At 42.5% G+C, this 23,648-nt stretch overlaps 3 protein-coding genes across 9 annotated transcripts in view; 2 read left to right on the forward strand and 1 right to left on the reverse strand.

Moving 5' to 3' along the window:
* LOC110504367 (rho-related GTP-binding protein RhoG) overlaps positions 1-23,648 on the forward strand; it is a 666,992-nt gene that overhangs the window by 408,232 nt on the left and 235,112 nt on the right. The window lies entirely within an intron of this gene.
* On the forward strand, positions 95-6,200 carry pofut4 (protein O-fucosyltransferase 4). The gene is made up of 7 exons (XM_036970282.2): positions 95-280; positions 631-999; positions 1,292-1,466; positions 1,790-1,995; positions 3,242-3,388; positions 4,858-5,333; positions 5,536-6,200. Exons 1-7 carry the CDS (start codon positions 272-274, stop codon positions 5,684-5,686), a joined length of 1,533 nt encoding a protein of 510 aa, XP_036826177.1. The 5' UTR covers positions 95-271; the 3' UTR covers positions 5,687-6,200.
* znf185 (zinc finger protein 185 with LIM domain) overlaps positions 6,114-23,648 on the reverse strand; it is a 32,514-nt gene continuing 14,979 nt past the window's right edge. For all 6 annotated transcript variants that reach the window (XM_036970280.2, XM_036970279.2, XM_036970277.2 and 3 more), the window contains 10 exons: positions 21,524-21,559; positions 19,540-19,605; positions 18,699-18,752; positions 18,510-18,569; positions 16,044-16,106; positions 14,589-14,612; positions 12,138-12,212; positions 10,861-10,992; positions 7,496-7,601; positions 6,114-7,280 (listed from right to left, as the gene is read on the reverse strand). In XM_036970280.2, coding sequence (XP_036826175.2) covers positions 7,182-7,280; positions 7,496-7,601; positions 10,861-10,992; positions 12,138-12,212; positions 14,589-14,612; positions 16,044-16,106; positions 18,510-18,569; positions 18,699-18,752; positions 19,540-19,605; positions 21,524-21,559 — 715 coding nt within the window. In that variant the 3' untranslated portion in view covers positions 6,114-7,181. The remainder of the gene's footprint in view (positions 7,281-7,495; positions 7,602-10,860; positions 10,993-12,137; positions 12,213-14,588; positions 14,613-16,043; positions 16,107-18,509; positions 18,570-18,698; positions 18,753-19,539; positions 19,606-21,523; positions 21,560-23,648) is intronic.

A 23,648-nucleotide genomic window follows, 5' to 3' on the forward strand; every position in this document is an offset into this window, starting at 1 on the left:
GTGTTCTTTAAATGTTTTATCGCTGAAGAAAATAACGTGAAAGTGCACAGTCAATGTGTGATTCCACTCCAGAACTGTAGATGGTAGTAATGCGTTAAAAGTTGATTTGGCGTGGAGACGCATACTAGAGGAAGATCCCAGATTATTTCCCTTTATTCGCTGCTTCCCCCTTTGTTTTCTCCACCCAAATACACATTTCCCGAAGAAATTCCTGAGTTCAGAGAGAGAGAAAAAGAGAGAAGAACGCGTCTACACTCATGTGTTTATTGTAATGATAACGGTAAGAATACGTGCGGTTTGTTATGACCCTTGTAATATGTCTGATTGCGTCCCAAAAAGTGGTTGTTTCAGCCAGAGAGATGGCTTTGATCCGTACTTTGACGTAGCTGGCTGGCTAGCTACAGCAGATCAGTATATTTAGTGGCTGTATATAGTGAAAAATCACTGTAGCTATCATGTAAGTTAACCTGGTATGGACAGACCAGAGCCATCTATTGCATGCCAGCATGAAGCATATATATTGGCCAATAACATCCATAGACTATGGCTCTATACTTGAATGGTGTGCAGTGTACAAACAGACAGAATCAAAATAAAAACACGATGTCAGATCTATATAATGGTTCTCAGATGTCTGTGGAGGGGAGGCTGGGGGCCAGGCTGGTGCCCTGCTGTGTGTGGCTGTGTCTGGGGCTGCTGTGTCTCCTGTCCACCCTGCCCTGTTCCTGGTCCCAGGATCCCCTTAACGTTGGGGGCCCCGTGGATATTGGAGACTCCGTGGATGCAGATCAGGGTGCCTTCCAACCGCAGAGTGCACTGTCTGACATGGAGTTCTCTTCCATTGCCTCCTACCGCGGCCCCGGCAACAATGACTCACGTGGCAACAAGGACCTGCCCATCCTGTTGTGGTGGAGTGCAGGACTCTTCCCTCATTTCCCCGGAGACACAGAACGCATCGACTGTCACACCTCCTCCTGTCTGGTCACACGCAATAGGAAGGTCTGTGGTTCTAGTATTATAGCTAGGTCTTCCAATGGTTTATACTGTTGTGTGTTGTCCTAGCCTGTTCCCAGATCTGTTTGTGCTGTTTTGCCAATTCCTATGGCTATGGCCATTGTCACACCAAACAGATCTGGGACCAGGCTAGTGTTTTCTTTGTGATCTGTTAATACATGTCGTTTATAATATGTTATTAATAATAGCCCCGTGTCTTTTCCATGACCATGGATTTCAGTTTGTATTGACTACAATGTGGATATGTATAAACTAGCACCATCCTAAATCTCTATAGGTTCAACTGTACCGACGTACCTCCTCCATCATCTTCTATGGGACAGACTTCAGGGCCTACGAGGCTCCTCTTCCCAGACCCTCTCACCAGACCTGGGCCTTATTCCACGAGGAGTCGCCCATGAACAACTACGTCCTGTCCCACAGCCCAGGCATCAGGCTGTTTAACTACACAGGTACAGGACGACAGCGTGTCAACTCTTATCTTGTGTAAATAAAGGGTACTCGGAGGAGCCAACAGTCGCTCACATAAAAAAATGAAGTCTGCATCCCAAATAGCACCCTATTCCCTATATAGTGCACTACTTTTGCCCAGGGCCCATAGGGCTCTATATAGGGAATAGTGTGTTATTTGGAACGCAGTCTCAAAGGACAGCACTCACTTGAATGAATATCATTTGCAATCAAAGCTTTGTTTTGAATTGTATTTTTCTCAACGCAACATGTGTTAATAAACCATACATTTCCCTTCGATCCTTCTGGATGTTCAACTCCACAGCCACCTTCAGGAGAGGCTCAGACTACCCTCTGACCCTGCAGTGGCTGCCCTCCCTGGGATACCTGCTCCAGCCTGTAGCCGTGTCTCTGGAGCAGAAGAACCACTGGAGGAGAGAGGGTCTGGCCCCCATCATGTACATGCAGTCACACTGTGACGTCCCCTCTGACAGGGACAGATACGTACAGAAACTCATGAAGTACATGGAGGTACAGTGATATGGAATGTGTTCCCTCCTAGACTAGATGTTTTGATATGAAGGAATGTGGTCTGGTTTTTATTATCTAATGATTTGGCAGACTGGCAACCATTTGTATGAGTTGAGCCCTTTAGTCTTGCTCTCGCTCGCTCTCTTGATATCTATCTCTTTCACTCTCACTCTCTCTCGATATTTATGTCTATCTCTTTCACTCTCACTCTCTTGATATTTATGTCTATCTCTTTCACTCTCTTTCTCTTGATATTTATGTCTATCTCTTTCACTCTCTCTCTCTCGATATTTATGTCTCTCTTTCACTCTCACTCTCTTGATATTTATGTCTCTCTTTCACTCTCTCTCTCGATATTTATGTCTCTCTCTTTCACTCTCACTCTCTCTCGATATTGATATCTATCTCTTTCACTCTCACTCTCTCTCGATATTTATGTCTCTCTTTCACTCTCTCTCTCTCGATATTTATGTCTCTCTTTCACTCTCACTCTCTTGATATTTATGTCTCTCTTTCACTCACTCTCTCTCGATATTTATGTCTATCTCTTTCACTCTCACTCTCTCTCGATATTTATGTCTATCTCTTTCACTCTCACTCTCGCTCTCTCTATTTATGTCTATCTCTTTCACTCTCACTCTCTCTTGATATTTATGTCTCTCTTTCACTCTCACTCTCTTGATATTTATGTCTCTCTTTCACTCTCTCTCGATATTTATGTCTATCTCTTTCACTCTCACTCTCGCTCTCTCTATTTATGTCTATCTCTTTCACTCTCACTCTCTCTCTCTCGATATTTATGTCTATCTCTTTCACTCTCACTCTCTCTTGATATTTATGTCTCTCTTTCACTCTCACTCTCTTGATATTTATGTCTCTCTTTCACTCTCTCTCGATATTTATGTCTATCTCTTTCACTCTCACTCTCGCTCTCTCTATTTATGTCTATCTCTTTCACTCTCACTCTCTCTCTCTCGATATTTATGTCTATCTCTCACTCTCACTCTCTCTTGATATTTATGTCTCTCTTTCACTCTCACTCTCTTGATATTTATGTCTATCTCTTTCACTCTCACTCTCTCTCTCTCGATATTTGTCTATCTCTTTCACTCTCACTCTCTTGATATTTATGTCTCTCTTTCACTCTCACTCTCTTGATATTTATGTCTCTCTTTCACTCTTTCACTCTCTCGATATTTATGTCTATCTCTTTCACTCTCTCTCTCTCTTGCCCCCCTCCCTCCAGGTGGACTCGTATGGGAAATGTCTGAACAGTAAGCCCCTCCCTCAGTACCTGGAGGACACAAGCACGGCCACAGGGGAGGACGCCGGCTTCATGAGCTTCACGGCACGCTACAAGTTCCACCTGGCCCTGGAGAATGGCCTGTGTCAGGTAAGAGAGAGGGGAGGGAGTGAGATTGGGAGAGAGAGAGAGGAGCAATGGAGTGATAGAGAGACAATTTAGGTTTTTAGGCATTTTGAAACTTGCTTTTTTAGCTTGTCCTTCAATTAATTATTTTGTTTTAGACATCCTTTGTGTTTATTTTTTTTTAAAAATTAATCTCTCTTATACATAATGAACTGAATGGTGAATAATGTATTGTGTCATTTTGAAGATGTTTCCGAACACTTCTACGTGAATGTGGATACTACTATAATTATGGATAATCATGAATTAATCGTAAAAAAGTTTGAGGGGAAAAAAAAATGCTAACCTCCCGTATTATTGATAAAGGTGAGAGGTTAGCCTTTTTTTGGGAGGGGGGGGGTGGTCTTTGTTCCTCTGTAACTTTCTCCCCCTCGTTATGTCAAAAGGTGCCATTCAGTAAAGTCGCCTCATATTAAACTAATTGAAAATGTACACTGAACAAATATATAAACTCACCATGTAAAGTGTCGGTCCCATGTTTCAGTAGCTGAAATAAAAGATCCCAGAAATGCTTCATAAGCACAAAAAGTTTGAGTGTTTCTCTCAAATTGTGTACAGAAATTTGTTTTTACATCCCTGTTAGGGAGCATTTCTCTTTTGCCAAGATCTACCTGACAGATGTGGCATATCAAGAAGCTGATTAAACAGCATGATCATTAAACAGGTGCACCTTGTAAAATGTGCAGCTTTGTCACACAACACAATGCCACAGATGGATGTCTCAAGTTTTGAGGGAGCGCGCAATTGGCATGCTGACTGCCGGAATGTCCACCAGAGCTGGTGCCAGAGAATTTAATGTTAATTTCTCTACCATGAGCCGCCTCCAACGTCGCTTTAGAGAATTTGGCAGTATGTCCAACCGGCCTCACAATCGCAGACCACATGAAACCACAACAGCCCAGGACCTCCACATCCGGCTTCTTCACCTGCGGGATCATCAGGGGGGGAGCTGAGGAGTATTTCTGTCTGTAATAAAGCACTTTTGTGGGTAAAAAAGTATTCTGATTGGCTTGGCCTGGCTCCCCAGTGGGCGGGCAGCCCTCCTAGGCTGCGCCCCTGCCCAGTCATGTGAAATCCATAGATTAGGGCCTCATTTATTTATTTCAATTAACTGATTTCCTTATATGAACTGTATTTAAGTACATTTTGAAATTAATTTTTTTGGTTCAGGATATAAAAAAGTATTTGTTTGTGGATGGATTTACTTCTACCGCATGAAGACTGTTGCACTACAATTTTTCCCATTGAAGATCCATGAAATCTTTTTTTTTTTTTTTTTCAAACTAAAAGGCGTAGTCACTTCCTGGTTACTTTCATAGCGTATTGTCTTTTTATTTATTTTTGTCTCTGTCATTTCATTGTTTTAACTGTAAAGCATGTTGTGATTTAAAATGCACTTTAAATAAAGTTGGATTTAATTTGATTTCCTCCAGGACTACATGACAGAGAAGCTATGGCGCCCTCTCCACCAGGGCTGTGTACCAGTCTACCGCGGCTCCTCATCAGTAGCTGACTGGATGCCCAACGACCTCTCTGTCATCCTTATTGATGACTTCCCATCACCTCAGGACCTAGCCAAGTTCCTCAAGGCATTGGATGAGAATGATGAAGAGTATGCTAAGTATTTACAGTTTAAGAACCCGAGCCATGTTACCAACGTTGGCCTGATGGAGGCACTGGAGAGCAGGGAGTGGGGCGTGAACGACATGAGCAAACCCAATTACCTCAACGGCTTTGAGTGCTATGTCTGTGACCAGGAGAATACCAGACTGGCAGCTGAACGGGCCTATAGGAAAGCCCCAGAGAAGAGCCCGCCCCCCCAGCCTAAGATGGCCAATAATTCTCATATGGGATGTCCTCTACCCAGCCCGGGGTATGGAGACCGTCAGGATCTACACATCAATGACAGGTAGACACCACCAGTGTCAGAAATAAAGGCTTTAACCTTATAGTACATTATGACAGTGTGCTGTTTACATTGAGAGATATTCCTCCATTGAGTGTCTTAACATGTCTTAAAATCCACACACACACAAGTGTTTTTTTCTCCTAACATTTCAAATAAACTTCTGTGCTTATTAGCCTTATTTATTTGTGTGTGTTTTTTTCAGCTGGGTCCAGATGTGGCCGCAGGACTACTGGCAGAGCTTAGATCAGGCTGAAGGATTGGAGTCTCTCATCAGACATAACGAGTCAGACCCTGCACTGCTCTGGCATCACATCCAGGAGTTGGCTATGAGGAGGGCCAGAGGACAGGCATAACTAGTCGAACCCTACACTGCTGAGGAACCACATACAATAGGAGAGCCAGAGGTAACTGAGAAACTTCCTTATTGCCAGTGTTTTTTAGGACAGAAAGAGGACAAGGAAAGAAAGCCATCTATTTGTCTAGAGACTTGCACCCCTTAACCAGTGGGGCGTGGCCAAAGTGGACCAGCGATAAGAATCAATGAACTGCTACTGAACTATCGGTAGTGTAGACTGTAAAGGATAGAGAAGATGTACAAAAATATATATATACAGTACTGCTTTTTAATGTTGTCCACTTGAGGTGCCTGGTAGCCTCATCTGTGGCACAAAAGGGCCTAATGTGTGTCCAAGTTACAGTAATGTTTTGTTATCTCAAACCTGTCGCCAATACTTGTCTTTTCAACACTCAATAATGTACAACATTTTTTTATACTCTATATTTATCATGTTTATATAAATCAATTTTATTGTTTTTCTGAGTCAAAAGCGTCAAAAACAATTTAAAAAATAAAAATTTGATCGAAAATCTGTAGTTATTTTCTTTGCATAGTCAAGACTGAAAGTAGAAAATTGTACCCAACTGTCAATCTACATATCCAGTTCCCAGTTAAATCTTGTCATTATGTTATAATATTTAGAGACTTTCACATACAGTATCTTGATATTTCACAATACATTCACCAAGTTACAACATTAAAGGCACAATGCAGCCATTTTTATCTCAATGTCAAACCATTTCTGGGTAACAATTAAGTATCTTACTGTGATTGTTTTCAATTAAGATGGTGTAAAATAAAATAAAAATAACTTCTTAGCAAAGAGCAATTTCTCAAGAAAGAATTTTACTAGGACTGTCTGGGAGTGGTCTGTCCTAACTGGACGAGCCTAATGGGAGGGATATCTCACATGAAAACTAGCTGTTATTCGCAGAGAGGTTTGGAACTCTCTTTCTTATTGGTCTATTAACGTATACTGCCTGTTGATGTCACCAGACAGTCCTAAACTCCGTCCCACCAGAACAGGCTGAAATTTCAGGTGGTCTTTTCAAACAGCTCTTACACTGAAAGGGAATTATCATCATTTTCACAATTTCACAGTATTTTTCCAACCTCATAGTGTGGAAATATAAAACACAGGAAATCATGTTTTTGACTGCACTGGGCCTTTAAGGAGAAAAAGGCAACAAAAAAAAAGTGGACATTGAAACGGACGGAAGATTAAACTATATCAGTAATATGATCATTTTATTATCTTTACCAACCCTAAACCATAGAATAACTCCCATAGTATTTCAGTGTTAACCTCATTCAATTCAGTAGGACCCAAACAAAGGTCTGAAAACAAAATGTGACACATAGAAATTCCTGTCAAATTAAAGGTGCAGTGTTCCCTGTCTGTTAGCAGACGACAGGTCTTGATAGGAGAGAGCAGTTATATCAGCCATCCAGTCTTGTCACCTCTGTGGCCATGAAGGAAAAGAGACGAGGAGACGAGGGGAAGAAGCAATCTACAAGACGTTGGAGTAGCAGCTCTCACAGTGGACTGTCCCTTTGTGCAGGAACATGTTGTACAGAAAGTCTCCCATTGGCTTACTGCAAACACCACACTGCAACGACAACATAGCATATTGTTAATGTAGCACAGCCAAGACTATATTCTAGTCTGCGATGATGCTACCTGCTAGCAACACAGCCGCTAATCTTACTGAAACAACCCTTTTTACAACTACCGCAACCTTTACAGCTGATACAGGGTGAACGTGTATAACCTATAACATGTTTATAACCAGAGTATAACATGTTTATAACCAGGTTTAGTTACCTTGAAGCAGGCTGGGTGGCAGGAGATGTTGAGGTGCTCGATGGTGATCTTGGCATCGTTGCCCACCTGCTCTCCACAGTACGTACAGGCAGATGTCGTGGTAGTCCTTGTAGAGGGGGAGAGACGTGTTCAGCATGGGACACAGCTCTATTCGATCAAAGCCTTTACATACAAGTTTCCAGCCAAGGAAAGACAAACTGGTATGTGAATCCATCAAGGTTATTATAGTTTTGTTATTTAATATTAGTTATTATGTCTACCGGTATTCCTTTTTAGAGTTTTATTTGAAGTTTAGTTTCAGTTAGTTTTTATTTAGTTTCAGTTTTAAAAAAACATTTCTGTTTTGTAAACTTAGTTTCAGTTTTAAAAAACATTTCTATTTTGTTTTGTAAACTTAGTTTCAGTTTTAAAAAAACATTTCTATTTTGTTTTGTAAACTTAGTTTCAGTTTTAAAAAACATTTCTATTTTGTTTTGTAAACTTAGTTTCAGTTTTAGAAAGTAGCCAATGGGTGGGAGGCTAAGAGCCATTTATATGTTGACGGTCTATAGTTTTTTTATGGGGGGGCGGTGTCACTTCTTACCACTTGGGGGGCAGTAATACATAAGGTGATGGACCAGGACCATAGACGTGGATATACATAACATCTGGATCTGCGTCATGATGGGGATGGACCAGGACCATAGATGTGGATATACATAACATCTGGATCTGTGTCATGATGGGGATGGACCAGGACCATAGATGTGGATATACATAACATCTGGATCTGTGTCATGATGGGGATGGACCATAGACAGACATAACATCTGGATCTGTGTCATGATGGGGATGATAAGGTGATGGACCAGGACCATAGACAGACAACATCTGTGTCATGATGGTGATGATCTCCATGTTCTTCTGCACCAGGAAAATTCATTGGCTGATCCCTCTTGATGACCCGGCTATCGCGACTCCAACCGGGTCATCAAGTCATGCCAACCGGGTCATCAGGTCATGCCAACCGGGTCATCAGGTCATGCCAACCGGGTCATCAGGTCATGCTAACCTGGTCATCAGGTCATGCCAACCGGGTCATCAGGTCATGCCAACCGGGTCATCAGGTCATGCCAACCGGGTCATCAGGTCATGCCAACCTGGTCATCAGGTCATGCCAACCGGGTCATCAGGTCATGCCAACCTGGTATCAGGTCATGCCAACCGGGTCATCAGGTCATGCCAACTGGGTCATCAGGTCATGCCAGGAGAGATAAGTCAAATAAGTTGGAAGTCCCAGTTGACTAAATCAAAATGGTGAAAGTTCTCAATGGTGCTGCCCATGTTAATACAGGCTTTTGGCCACTAGATTACATGCAAGTCCATGGCCTGGACATAGGTTTGGTTAGATTTAAATTATAAATCAATCCTAATGGGCCTTGCATTTAAAGGGTAAGTGGCAAGACATGTGGTGGAAAGAAACTCTGGTGTCCATGTTTACACCAATCCAAAGCTTTTTAACTTTAGTAGCAGATGTAAGAAGAATCATGTACCTTCACCTTTATCTGACAGGAGAGGAAAACACAACTAATATTACATAACATGTCAAATGTGCCATGACTTCATTAAGCAGGCAGGCAGGCAGGTGCCATGACTTCATTAAACATGTATCACTGACTAACCCCTTCAAAAGGTTTTAATAGAAACAGCTGAAACAATAGCACCAAAAACATTCTTCACAAATCTATCAGTTCACAGCCTGTCTGTCTGTCCGCCTGCCTGCCTGTTTGTCTGCCTGCCTGCCTGCCAGTGTGTGTTTTTCTCTTCAAACAAACAAGATTTTGTGGTTTATAACTCTTGGGATACAGGGGCAGAAACCAGATCCAGTGTTGGATAAACATCTGTCCTTTACCTGTCAGGACTGGGGAGGTGACTCTGTAAACATGCCGCCTTTACCAGGTACTTAAATACACTGCCAGGTTGACCCTCAGGCTGGACAGGGGTTCAGTATGCATGCAAAGCGCTCCCGCAGTGACTTCGAGAGGACCTGTGCCAACTGCCTTGCAACAGTAGTGACTGCAGGTGTGCCTCAAAGTTGAGATGGTACGGCACCACATCAGACACATCAGGCTGACACTTTGAAGTTGGTTGTGTGTGGATTGAGAACGGTTCCAGCAACTTCACAAGCTGTTGTAGCTTGGCCCAGTTACGCTCCGTGCTCGCCCTCGGCTCCAGCAACTTCACAAGCTGTTGTAGCTTGGCCCAGTTACGCTCCGTGCTCGCCCTCGGCTCCAGCAACTTCACAAGCTGTTGTAGCTTGGCCCAGTTACGCTCCGTGCTCGCCCTCGGCTCCAGCAACTTCACAAGCTGTTGTAGCTTGGCCCAGTTACGCTCCGTGCTCGCCCTCGGCTCCAGCAACTTCACAAGCTGTTGTAGCTTGGCCCAGTTACGCTCCGTGCTCGCCCTCGGCTCCAGCAACTTCACAAGCTGTTGTAGCTTGGCCCAGTTACGCTCCGTGCTCGCCCTCGGCTCCAGCAACTTCACAAGCTGTTGTAGCTTGGCCCAGTTACGCTCCGTGCTCGCCCTCGGCTACAGCAACTTCACAAGCTGTTGTAGCTTGGCCCAGTTACGCTCCGTGCTCGCCCTCGGCTCCAGCAACTTCACAAGCTGTTGTAGCTTGGCCCAGTTACGCTCCGTGCTCGCCCTCGGCTCCAGCAACTTCACAAGCTGTTGTAGCTTGGCCCAGTTACGCTCCGTGCTCGCCCTCGGCTCCAGCAACTTCACAAGCTGTTGTAGCTTGGCCCAGCTTGGCCCAGCGCTCGCCCTTGGTTTCTTCCCTGTTAGCTAGTGATCACTAATGACAGTGATGCACCAGATAGGCTTATTTGAAACATCGGCATCTAATGGCAGCATTTACCTGCCAGATTCAGAAGCTCAAACCACATCAGGAAAAAAAAGCTTGAAAGCCCCGTTTTATATTTTTGGCTAAAATTTAGATGGAAAAAACTTAATCTGACTTAATTTATGATGGTTTTTATTGAATTGTTTTGCAGTCAAAGATAATAGTTTCAGTTTTTCAAATGTTGCGTTTTTATTTTTATTTCAGTTTACTAAATAGTGTTTCCAATTTTTGTTTTATTTTAGGTTCAGTTTTGATATACTATATAATAACCTTGGTGTCCATACCACTTATTTGCCAATCTGAAGGAACTGGATAGGTGTAAGCAATAAAGTTTGATTTGAATATGGTGATGACCCCACTCTACCCATCTCGTCTTGTAGCTTCCTTCTGCCGTGTTGATTACACCTATCTGTGTTCCTTCAGATTTGAACAACAAGGGCCAAGGAGTTATTTTCAAAGTGTGGTGTGGTCAAAGTATTGTTACCTGGTGTAAGAGGAGGGGCTGCTGTAGGAATGGCTGGTAGAACTAGACGTTACATAGTCAGGAACGTTGTCTCTGGTGTTGTGCTTGGTTAGGTCTGTAGCGTTCACGTACTCCTTCAGGTACACAAAACCCCTGAGGGAGGAGAGAGAGAAGGAGGGAGGAGAGAGAGAAGGAGGGAGGAGAGAGAAGGGAGGAGGAGAGCGAAGGAGGAGGAGAGAGAAGGGGGAGGAGGGTTGAGAGAGAAGGAGGGAGGAGAGAGAAGGAGGGAGGAGAGAGAAGGGGGGAGGAGAGAGAAGGAGGGAGGAGAGAGAAGGAGGGAGGAGAGAAGGGGAGAGAAGGGGAGACAAGGGGGAGGAGAGAAGGGGGGAGGAGAGAGGAGGAGGGAGGAGAGAGAAGGGGAGAGGAGGGGGAGGAGAGAGAAGGGGGGAGGAGAGAGGAGGGGGGAGGAGAGAGATACTTATTGTAACCATCACATAGTAACCATCACATTGATAATAACCATCACATAGTAACCATCACGTTGATAGTAACCATCACATAGTAACCATCACGTTGATAGGAACCATCACACAGTAACCATCACGTTGATAGTAACCATCACATAGTAACCATCACGTTGATAGTAACCATCACATAGTAACCATCACATAGTAACCATCACGTTGATAGTAACCATCACATAGTAACCATCACATAGTAACCATCACGTTGATAGGAACCATCACATAGTAACCATCACATAGTAACCATCACGTTGATAGTAACCATCACATAGTAACCATCACATAGTAACCATCACGTTGATGGTAACCATCACATAGTAACCATCACATAGTAACCATCACATTGATAATAACCATCACATAGTAACCATCACATAGTAACCATCACATAGTAACCATCACATAGTAACCATCACATTGATAATAACCATCACATAGTAACCATCACATAGTAACCATCACATTGATAGTAACCATCACATATTAACCATCACATAGTAACCATCACATTTATAGTAACCATCACATAGTAACCATCACGTTGATAGTAACCATCACATAGTAACCATCACGTTGATAGGAACCATCACACAGTAACCATCACGTTGATAGTAACCATCACGTTGATAGTAACCATCACATTGATAATAACCATCACATAGTAACCATCACGTTGATAGTAACCATCACACAGTAACCATCATTACTAGAGTAACTGGTATAACCCACTGTACTTCTAAAGTTCTACCCCCATCCTTCTCATGATTCACTCACTTCTTGGACTCGGTGTCTGGTGACGTGGGTCTCTGGTTGGCAGAACTGTCCAAGGTCCTGGAGTAGGAGCTAGAACTAGAGGAAATAATACTGTATATCAGACAGTGTGTCATTATGGGTCAAATAGAACATAGCAGAGAAACAGAATGGGACAGAAAAACACAGGACAGACTATACTGGTATGTAACAGAGAGGCTTGATACAGAGGACAGACTATACTGATATGTATATGAGTAGTACGAGAGAGGCTTGATACATAGGACAGACTATACTGGTTTATCTATGAGTACTACGAGAGAGGCTTGATACATAGGACAGACTATACTGGTGTGGACAGACTATACTGGTATGGACAGACTATACTGGTGTGGACAGACTATACTGGTGTGGACAAACTATACTGGTATGTCTATGAGTAGTACGAGAGAGGCTTGATACATAGGACAGACTATACTGGTATGGACAGACTATACTGGTGTGGACAGACTATACTGGTATGGACAGACTATACTGGTGTGGACAGACTATACTGGTGTGGACAGACTATACTGGTGTGGACAGACTATACTGGTGTGGACAGACTATAGTGGTATATCTATGAGTAGTACGAGAGAGGCTTGATACAGAGGACAGACTATACTGGTTTATCTATGAGTAGTACGAGAGAGGCTTGATACATAGGACAGACTATACTGGTGTGGACAGACTATACTGGTGTGGACAGACTATACTGGTGTGGACAGACTATACTGGTATGGACAGACTATATTGGTGTGGACAGACTATACTGGTATATCGCTGAGTAGTACGAGAGAGGCTTGATACAGAGGACAGACTATACTGGTATGGACAGACTATACTGGTGTGGACAGACTATACTGGTATGGACAGACTATACTGGTGTGGACAGACTATACTGGTGTGGACAGACTATACTGGTGTGGACAGACTATAGTGGTATATCTGAGTAGTACGAGAGAGGCTTGATACAGAGGACAGACTATACTGGTATGGACAGATTATACTGGTATGGACAGACTATACTGGTGTGGACAGACTATACTGGTATGGACAGACTATACTGATATGTACCAGAGAGGCTTGATACAGAGGACAGACTATACTGGTATGTACCAGAGAGGCTTGATACAGAGGACAGACTATACTGGTATGTACCAGAGAGGCTTGATACAGAGGACAGACTATACTGGTATAGACAGACTATACTGGTATGGACAGACTATACTGGTATGTACCAGAGATGCTTGATACAGTGGACAGACTATACTGGTATGTACCAGAGAGGCTTGATACAGAGGACAGACTATACTGGTATGGACAGACTATACTGGTATGTACCAGAGAGGCTTGATACAGAGGACAGACTATACTGGTATGGACAGACTATACTGGTATGGACAGACTATACTGGTATGTACCAGAGAGGCTTGATACAGAGCTCAACACAACAGTCAGGAAGGAAACCTTAGATCCAATACAGATGGATAATACAGCTGCTTTGGCCTAAATCTCTTACTGGGTCTCCCTCTTACCACCACTACTATATTATACATTCACAGGTACTGAAAAGGTACGACTAGTGGATAACCTGTATGTGCTATGACCTTCACAGTTTCTCCTGGATAACCAGTATGTGCTATGACCTTCACAGTTTCTCCTGGATAACCAGTATGTGCTATGACCCTCACAGTTTCTCCTGGATAACCAGTATGTGCTATGACCTTCACAGTGTCTCCTGGATAACGAGTATGTGTTATGACCTTTACAGTGTCTCCTGGATAACCAGTATGTGCTATGACCTTCACAGTGTCTCCAGGATAACGAGTATGTGTTATGACCTTCACAGTGTCTCCTGGATAACCAGTATGTGCTATAACCTTCACAGTGTCTCCTGGATAACCTGTATGTGCTATTACATTCACAGTTTCTCCTGGATAACCTGTATGTGCTATGACCTTCAGTTTCTCCTGGATAACATGTATGTGCTATGACCTTCACCGTTTCTCCTGGATAACCTGGATGTGCTATGACCCTCACAGTTTCTCCTGGATAACCTGGATGTGCTATGACCCTCACAGTTTCTCCTGGATAACCTGGATGTACTATGACCCTCACAGTTTCTCCTAGATAACCTGGATGTGCTATGACCCTCACAGTGTCTCCTACATATATCTTTAGTGTCCCAAAATATCACATGTATTTGGTTTCCTATCTTACTATCAATAGATTCCTTACTATCATAGAAGCCCTAGTTTAGGTATCTCCAACTATAACATTCATTATGTTCCCGTTCCACTTGTCCCTTCCTTAAGCACAGCAACAAAGAGCGTGTTGTGAAGATGTGAGATTACAGCAGACAATGGAAAGGAATGCTACGACAGACATGAGGAAACATGAAGAGATATTAACATGTTGCTATGCAAGACTCACCGATCCATTGAAGGCTCTGGGTCTCTGTGATGAAGAAGAGACAGTAATATCGTCAGAACACCCACTTCTAGAGAATGGCTTCCAATAGCCACACTGGGCACAGCCGTCAATTCAACGTCTATTCCACGTTGGTTCAACGTAATTTCATTGAAATGACGTGGAAACAATGTTGATTCAACCAGTGTGAGCCCAGTGGGTTCCAAGTCTCTTAACTTGTTCCTCCTCAACTCTGATGCTAAGCTGTATGTTTCCCTGTAAAGAGTGTGTCTCCGTCTGCCAATAGTCAGCCAGCTAACCTTTCAGATTTCTAAGAAACACACCTAGCTCTGCGTTCTCCTCCAAGTCTATTTAACATTACTTTAGTCACTTCTCATCTGTAGTAAGCTATGGGTGTCTCCTTCTGCCAGTCCCCCCCCCCCTTCCAGAGGATAGGTAGATGAATGGCAGGGATTATGTTTCTCTGGTTGCTTTACTGGCTAAGACAGGTGTGGTCTGACACTTCTGTAGTGTTACCTTACCGACCTCTCCTCCCCTTCTAGTCAAACTGCAGTTAACCATTACCTTTCTCTCTCTCTCTCTGTCTCGCTCTCTCTGTCTCTCTCTCTCTCTGTCTCTCTCTCTCTCTCTCCCTCTCCCTCTCTTTCTTTCTATTTTTCTGTCGCTCTTTCTTTGGTCTCGCTCTCATTCTTTCTCTCTCTCTGGTATTTTCTTCCTCTCTCTGTCTCTCCTTCCTCTCTCTCTCTCTCTAGTATTTTCTCCCTCTCTCTCCTTCCTCTCTCTCTCTCTCTGGTAGTTTCTCCCTGTCTCTCCTTCTTCTCTCTCTCTCTAGTATTTTATCCCTCTCTCTCTCTCTCTCTCTCTGGTATTTTCTCCCTGTCTCTCCTTCTTCTCTCTCTCTCTCTCTCTCTCTCTCTAGTATTTTCTCCCTCTCTCTCCTTCCTCTCTCTCTCTAGTATTTTCTCCCTCTCTCTCCTTCCTCTCTCTCTGGTATTTTCTCCCTGTCTCTCCTTCCTCTCTCTCTCACTGGTATTTTCTCCCTCTCTCTCCTTCCTCTCTCTCTCTCTCTGGTATTTTCTCCCTCTCTCTCCTTCCTCTCTCTCTGGTATTTTCTCCCTGTCTCTCCTTCCTCTCTCTCTCACTGGTATTTTCTCCCTCTCTCTCCTTCCTCTCTCTCTCTCTCTAGTATTTTCTCCCTCTCTCTCTCTCTCTCTCTAGTATTTTCTCCCTCTCTCTCCTTCCTCTCTCTCTGGTATTTTCTCCCTGTCTCTCCTTCCTCTCTCTCTCTCTGGTATTTTCTCCCTCTCTCTCCTTCCTCTCTCTCTCTCTGGTATTTTCTCCCTGTCTCTCCTTCCTCTCTCTAACATGCTTCTAGCATTATGCTGATAATGTTAGTCAATGATTAAAGGCATTGTGTTGTAAAATAAAGACTAATACGTCCTATAGGGGTGGTCATACCTCTTCTCTTTGTAGACAGTTGGTGCACTCCATCTATCCCATGGTGATTCACTGTCAGATGACCTACAACACAAACACCATTAAGACATCATACATACCGCTCATATAGGAAGACACGATAACGTCATGTACATAGTGATGGGTGTAAAGAGATCAGTTTACTAGAGATGTTAGGGAAAGGGCTAACGGGTATGTATCTGACCTATATACAGCAGCACCAATTCAGTGTTATGGTTCACTGGGCTGAGGGTGTTACCTGGAGGTTATAAACAGAGGCTGAGGGTGTTACTACTAGAGGTTATAAACAGAGGCTGAGGGTGTTACTACTAGAGGTAATAAACAGAAGCTGGGGGTGTTACTACTAGAGGTTATAAACAGAGGCTGAGGGTGTTACCTGGAGGTTATAAACAGAGGCTGAGGGTGTTACTACTAGAGGTTATAAACAGAGGCTGAGGGTGTTACTACTAGAGGTTATAAACAGAGGCTGAGGGTGTTACTACTAGAGGTTATAAACAGAGTGAGGGTGTTACTACTAGAGGTTATAAACAGAGGCTGAGGGTGTTACTACTAGAGGTTATAAACAGAGTGAGGGTGTTACTACTAGAGGTTATAAACAGAGGCTGAGGGTGTTACTACTAGAGGTTATAAACAGAGGCTGAGGGTGTTACTACTAGAGGTTATAAACAGAGTGAGGGTGTTACTACTAGAGGTTATAAACAGAGGCTGAGGGTGTTACTACTAGAGGTAATAAACAGAGGCTGGGGGTGTTACTACTAGAGGTTATAAACAGAGTGAGGGTGTTACTACTAGAGGTTATAAACAGAGGCTGAGGGTGTTACTACTAGAGGTAATAAACAGAGGCTGGGGGTGTTACTACTAGAGGTCATAAACAGAGGCTGAGGGTGTTACCTGGAGGTTATAAACAGAGGCTGAGGGTGTTACTACTAGAGGTTATAAACAGAGTGAGGGTGTTACTACTACAGGTTATAAAAAGAGTCTGAGGGTGTTACTACTAGAGGTAATAAACAGAGGCTGAGGGTATTACTACTAGAGGTAATAAACAGAGGCTGAGGGTATTACTACTAGAGGTAATAAACAGAGGCTGGGGGTGTTACTACTAGAGGTAATAAACAGAGGCTGGGGGTGTTACTACTAGAGGTTATAAACAGAGGATGAGGGTGTTACCTGGAGGTTATAAACAGAGGCTGAGGGTGTTACTACTAGAGGTAATAAACAGAGGCTGAGGGTATTACTACTAGAGGTAATAAACAGAGGCTGAGGGTGTTACTACTAGAGGTAATAAACAGAAGCTGGGGGTGTTACTACTAGAGGTTATAAACAGAGGCTGAGGGTGTTACCTGGAGGTTATAAACATAGGCTGAGGGTGTTACTACTAGAGGTTATAAACAGAGTGAGGGTGTTACTACTAGAGGTTATAAACAGAGTGAGGGTGTTACTACTAGAGGTTATAAAAAGAGTCTGAGGGTGTTACTACTAGAGGTAATAAACAGAGGCTGAGGGTATTACTACTAGAGGTAATAAACAGAGGCTGGGGGTGTTACTACTAGAGGTTATAAACAGAGTGAGGGTGTTACTACTAGAGATTATAAAAAGAGGCTGAGGGTGTTACTACTAGAGGTAATAAACAGAGGCTGGGGGTGTTACTACTAGAGGTTATAAACAGACGCTGAGGGTGTTACCTGGAGGTTATAAACAGAGGCTGAGGGTGTTACTACTAGAGGTTATAAACAGAGTGAGGGTGTTACTACTAGAGGTTATAAAAAGAGTCTGAGGGTGTTACTACTAGAGGTAATAAACAGAGGCTGAGGGTATTACTACTAGAGGTAATAAACAGAGGCTGAGGGTGTTACCTGGAGGTTATAAACAGAGGCTGAGGGTGTTACTACTAGAGGTAATAAACAGAGGCTGAGGGTATTACTACTAGAGGTAATAAACAGAGGCTGAGGGTATTACTACTAGAGGTAATAAACAGAGGCTGGGGGTGTTACTACTAGAGGTAATAAACAGAGGCTGGGGGTGTTACTACTAGAGGTTATAAACAGAGGCTGAGGGTGTTACCTGGAGGTTATAAACAGAGGCTGAGGGTGTTACTACTAGAGGTTATAAACAGAGTGAGGGTGTTACTACTAGAGGTTATAAAAAGAGTCTGAGGGTGTTACCTGGAGGTTATAAACAGAGGCTGAGGGTGTTTCTACTAGAGGTTATAAACAGAGGCTGAGGGTGTTACAACTAGAGGTTATAAACAGAGGCTGAGGGTGTTACTAATGGAGGTTATAAACAGAGGCTGAGGGTGTTTCTACTAGAGGACAGAAAGAGGCTGAGGGTGTTTCTACTAGAGGACAGAAAGAGGCTCAGGCTATGTGTGTGACAAGTGACTCAGTGCAGTGTTGTGTGTGAAAGGGGTGAGCTGTGTGTGTGTGTGTGTGGGGGGGGGGGGGGGCTTACTGTTTCTGAACCGTAACCAGGGACACCTGTGGATCCTGCTCCTCAGGCTCCTCCTCCTCACTGAGATGAGAGAACATAAAATACTTTTAGTACTGGTTGGTTGGGTGGTTTGACGTGGGCTTGGTTAGGAGCTTGGGAGGGGGCACTGTGGATGTGTATAAGTGATGATCTGTGAGGAGGTTCATTCACCTCTTGTCTGTGGTAGTGATAGGGTTGACGTCCCAGGATCTCTTCCACGTATGTCTGAAGAGAGAGGGAGAGGGGGGGGGGGGGGGGACACCACAGTTAGTCTGGAGACTGAGCTCAATTTAACATTGGAAGAGGTATGGGGTTTGCCAACAGACACTAGTATAGGAAGCACACAGTGAAAACATACACTAGTATAGGAAGCACACAGTGGAAGTAGACACTAGTGTAGGAAGCACACAGTGAAAACAGACACTAGTATAGGAAGCACACAGTGGAAGTAGACACTAGTATAGGAAGCAAACAGTGAAAACAGACACTAGTATAGGAAGCACACAGTGAAAACAGACACTAGTATAGGAAGCACACAGTGGAAGTAGACACTAGTGTAGGAAGCAAACAGTGAAAACAGACACTAGTATAGGAAGCACACAGTGGAAGTAGACACTAGTGTAGGAAGCAAACAGTGAAAACAGACACTAGTATAGGAAGCAAACAGTGAAAACAGACACTAGTATAGGAAGCAAACAGTGAAAACAGACACTAGTATAGGAAGCAAACAGTGAAAACAGACACTAGTATAGGAAGCAAACAGTGAAAACAGACACTAGTATAGGAAGCAAACAGTGGAAGTAGACACTAGTGTAGGAAGCACACAGTGAAAACAGACACTAGTATAGGAAGCAAACAGTGGAAACAGACACTAGTATAGGAAGCAAACAGTGAAAACAGACACTAGAATAGGAAGCACACAGTGGAAACAGACACTAGTATAGGAAGCAAACAGTGAAAACAGACACTAGTATAGGAAGCAGACAGTGAAAACCGACTAACTTTCGAATACCTTGTTGTGTTCGTGTTGAAGGGGATAAAGTCGCCTTCAAGGTCCTCCAACACATTTTCATTCACACTGTAAAACAGAAAACAGATTAAAACAGATAATTTAAAGCTCTGACTCGTCATGAGCCGTGTGCATCCAAGCATAAACACTCTCAGTAGACAGGTACAGTATATCTAACAGGTGGTCTCTCTCAGTAGACAGGTACAGTATATCTAACAGGTGTTCTCTCTCTCAGTAGACAGGTACAGTATATCTAACAGGTGTTCTCTCTCTCTCAGTAAACAGGTACAGTATATCTAACAGGTGTTCTCTCTCAGTAGACAGGTACAGTATATCTAACAGGTGTTCTCTCTCTCAGTAGACAGGTACAGTATATCTAACAGGTGTTCTCTCTCAGTAGACAGGTACAGTATATCTAACAGGTGTTCTCTCTCTCAGTAGACAGGTACAGTATATCTAACAGGTGTTCTCTCTCTCAGTAGACAGGTACAGTATATCTAACAGGTGTTCTCTCTCTCAGTAGACAGGTACAGTATATATAACAGGTGGTCTCTCTCTCAGTAGACAGGTACAGTATATCTAACAGGTGGTCTCTCTCTCAGTAGACAGGTACAGTATATCTAACAGGTGTTCTCTCTCTCTCAGTAGATAGGTACAGTATATCTAACAGGTGTTCTCTCTCTCAGTAGACAGGTACAGTATATATAACAGGTGGTCTCTCTCTCAGTAGACAGGTACAGTATATCTAACAGGTGGTCTCTCTCAGTAGACAGGTACAGTATATCTAACAGGTGTTCTCTCTCAGTAGACAGGTACAGTATATCTAACAGGTGTTCTCTCTCAGTAGACAGGTACAGTATATCTAACAGGTGTTCTCTCTCTCAGTAGACAGGTACAGTATATCTAACAGGTGTTCTCTCTCAGTAGACAGGTACAGTATATCTAACAGGTGTTCTCTCTCAGTAGACAGGTACAGTATATCTAACAGGTGTTCTCTCTCTCAGTAGACAGGTACAGTATATCTAACAGGTGTTCTCTCTCTCAGTAGACAGGTACAGTATATCTAACAGGTGTTCTCTCTCTCAGTAGACAGGTACAGTATATCTAACAGGTGTTCTCTCTCAGTAGACAGGTACAGTATATCTAACAGGTGGTCTCTCTCAGTAGACAGGTACAGTATATCTAACAGGTGTTCTCTCTCTCAGTAGACAGGTACAGTATATCTAACAGGTGGTCTCTCTCTCAGTAGACAGGTACAGTATATCTAACAGGTGTTCTCTCTCTCAGTAAACAGGTACAGTATATCTAACAGGTGGTCTCTCTATGTAGACAGGTACAGTATATCTAACAGGTGTTCTCTCTCTCAGTAGACAGGTACAGTATATCTAACAGGTGGTCTCTCTCAGTAGACAGGTACAGTATATCTAACAGGTGTTCTCTCTCAGTAGACAGGTACAGTATATCTAACAGGTGTTCTCTCTCTCAGTAGACAGGTACAGTATATCTAACAGGTGGTCTCTCTTAGTAGATAGGTACAGTATATCTAACAGGTGTTCTCTCTCAGTAGACAGGTACAGTATATCTAACAGGTGGTCTCTCTCAGTAGACAGGTACAGTATATCTAACAGGTGTTCTCTCTCAGTAGACAGGTACAGTATATCTAACAGGTGTTCTCTCTCTCAGTAGACAGGTACAGTATATCTAACAGGTGGTCTCTCTTAGTAGATAGGTACAGTATATCTAACAGGTGTTCTCTCTCAGTAGACAGGTACAGTATATCTAACAGGTGTTCTCTCTCTCAGTAGACAGGTACAGTATATCTAACAGGTGTTCTCACTCTCAGTAGACAGGTACAGTATATATAACAGGTGGTCTCTCTCTCAGTAGACAGGTACAGTATATCTAACAGGTGTTCTCTCTCTCAGTAGACAGGTACAGTATATCTAACAGGTGTTCTCTCTCAGTAGACAGGTACAGTATATCTCACCTGGAGTCAGTACTAGGGGTCGGACTGTCAATATCTCTGTTGAAATAATACAATTATATGGTACTGTTAGAATGAAGCACATTGAAGTACAATAGTAATACATTTAGTAGTGGCAGGTAGTTGTAGTAGATTGAGTTGTGGTAGGTGGTAGTAGATTTAGTTGTGGTAGTAGTAGTAGATTTAGTTGCTGTAGGTGGTAGTAGTAGTAGATTTAGTTGTGGTAGGTGGTAATAGTAGTAGATTTAGTTGTGGTAGGTATTAGTAGTAGTAGATTTAGTTGTTTTAGGTGGTAGTAGTAGTAGATTTAGTTGTGGTAGGTGGTGGTAGTAGTAGTAGATTTAGTTCTGGCAGGTAGTAGTAGTAGTTTTAGTAATGGTAGGTAGTAGTAGATATAGTAGTGGTAGATAGTAGTGGTAGGTAGTAGTAGATTTAGTAGTAGTAGTAGATTTAGTGGTAGTAGTAGATTTAGTAGTAGTAGTAGATTTAGTAGTAGTAGTAGATTTAGTGGTACTAGTAGATTTAGTGGTAGTAGTAGATTTAGTAGTAGTAGTAGATTTAGTATCAGTAGTATATTTAGTAGTGGTAGGTAGTAGTAGATGTAATAGTATATTTAGTAGTGGTAGGTGTAGTAGTATATTTAGTAGTGGTAGGTAGTAGTAGATGTAGATTTAGTATCAGTAGTAGATTTAGTAGTAGTGGTAGTTAGTAGTAGATTTAGTAGTAGTGGTAGTTAGTAGTAGATTTACTAGTGGTAGGTAGTAGTAGATTTACTAGTGGCAGGTAGTAGTGGTAGGTAGTAGTATATTTAGTAGTAGTAGATTTAGTAGTGGCAGGTAGTAGATTTAGTAGTAGTAGATTTAGTAGTGGCAGGTAGTAGATTTAGTAGTAGTAGATTAAGTAGTGGCAGGTAGTAGATTTAGTAGTAGTAGATTTAGTAGAGGCAGGTCGTAGTTATTAGTAGTAGATTTAGTAATGAAAGGGATGGTAGATTTAGTATTGAAAGGGATGGTAGATTTAGTAGTGACAGTTAGTGGTAGTAGTAGTAGTAAATAATAGTAGATTTAGTAGTGGCAGGTAGTAGTAGTACTAGTAGATTTAGTAGTGGCAGGTTATAGTAGATTTAGTAGTAGTAGATTTAGTAGTGGCAGGTAGTAGATGTAGTTGTAGATTTAGTAATGGTAGGTAGTAGTAGTACTAGTAGATTTAGTAGTACTAGTAGATTTAGTAGTGGCAGGTAATAGTCGTACTAGTAGATTTAGTAGTACTAGTAGATTTAGTAGTGGCATGTAGTAGTAGTACTAGTAGATTTAGTAGTACTAGTAGATTTAGTAGTGGCATGCAGTAGTAGTACTAGTAGATTTAGTAGTACTAGTAGATTTAGTAGTGGCAGGTACTAGTAGATTTAGTAGTACTAGTAGATTTAGTAGAGGCAGGTACTAGTAGATTTAGTAGTACTAGTAGATTTAGTAGTGGCAGGTACTAGTAGATTTAGTAGTACTAGTAGATTTAGTCGTGGCAGGTAATAGTAGTACTAGTAGATTTAGTAGTACTAGTAGATTTAGTAATGGTAGGTTGTAGTAGTAGTAGATTTAGTTGTGGTAGGTAGTAGTAGTAGATTTAGTTGTGGTAGTAGTAGTAGATTTAGTTGTGGTAGGTGGTAGTAGTAGTAGATTTAGTTGTGGTAGGTGGTAGTAGTAGTAGATTTAGTAGTAATAGTAGGTAGTAGTAGATTTAGTAGTGGTAGGTAGTAGTAGATTTAGTAGTAGTAGATTTAGTAATGGTAGGTAGTAGTAGATTTAGTAGTGGTAGGTAGTAGTAGATTTAGTAGTAGTAGATATAGTAGTAGTAGATTTGGTAGTGACAGGTAGTAGTAGATTTGGTAGTGACAGGTAGGAGTAGATTTGGTAGTGACAGGTAGGAGTAGATTTAGTAGTAGTGGATTTAGTTGTGACAGGTAGGAGTAGATTTAGTAGTAGTGGATTTAGTTGTGACAGGTAGGAGTAGATTTAGTAGTAGTGAATTTAGTAGTGACAGGTAGTAGTAGATTTGGTAGTGACAGGTAGGAGTAGATTTGGTAGTAGTGGATTTAGTTGTGACAGGTAGGAGTAGATTTAGTAGTAGTGAA

This window comes from Oncorhynchus mykiss, chromosome 25, assembly GCF_057628025.1.
Source record: "Oncorhynchus mykiss isolate SJ-2025 chromosome 25, ASM5762802v1, whole genome shotgun sequence".
NCBI classification, from domain to species: Eukaryota; Metazoa; Chordata; class Actinopteri; order Salmoniformes; family Salmonidae; genus Oncorhynchus; species Oncorhynchus mykiss.

What these genes read in the sequence shown, in the direction of transcription:
- pofut4 (XM_036970282.2), top strand. An exon ending in TGGTCACACGCAATAGGAAG is followed by an intron (nt 1,000 to 1,291) that starts GTCTGTGGTTCT and finishes AAATCTCTATAG; the next exon opens with GTTCAACTGTACCGACGTAC. An exon ending in CAGGCTGTTTAACTACACAG is followed by an intron (nt 1,467 to 1,789) that starts GTACAGGACGAC and finishes TCAACTCCACAG; the next exon opens with CCACCTTCAGGAGAGGCTCA.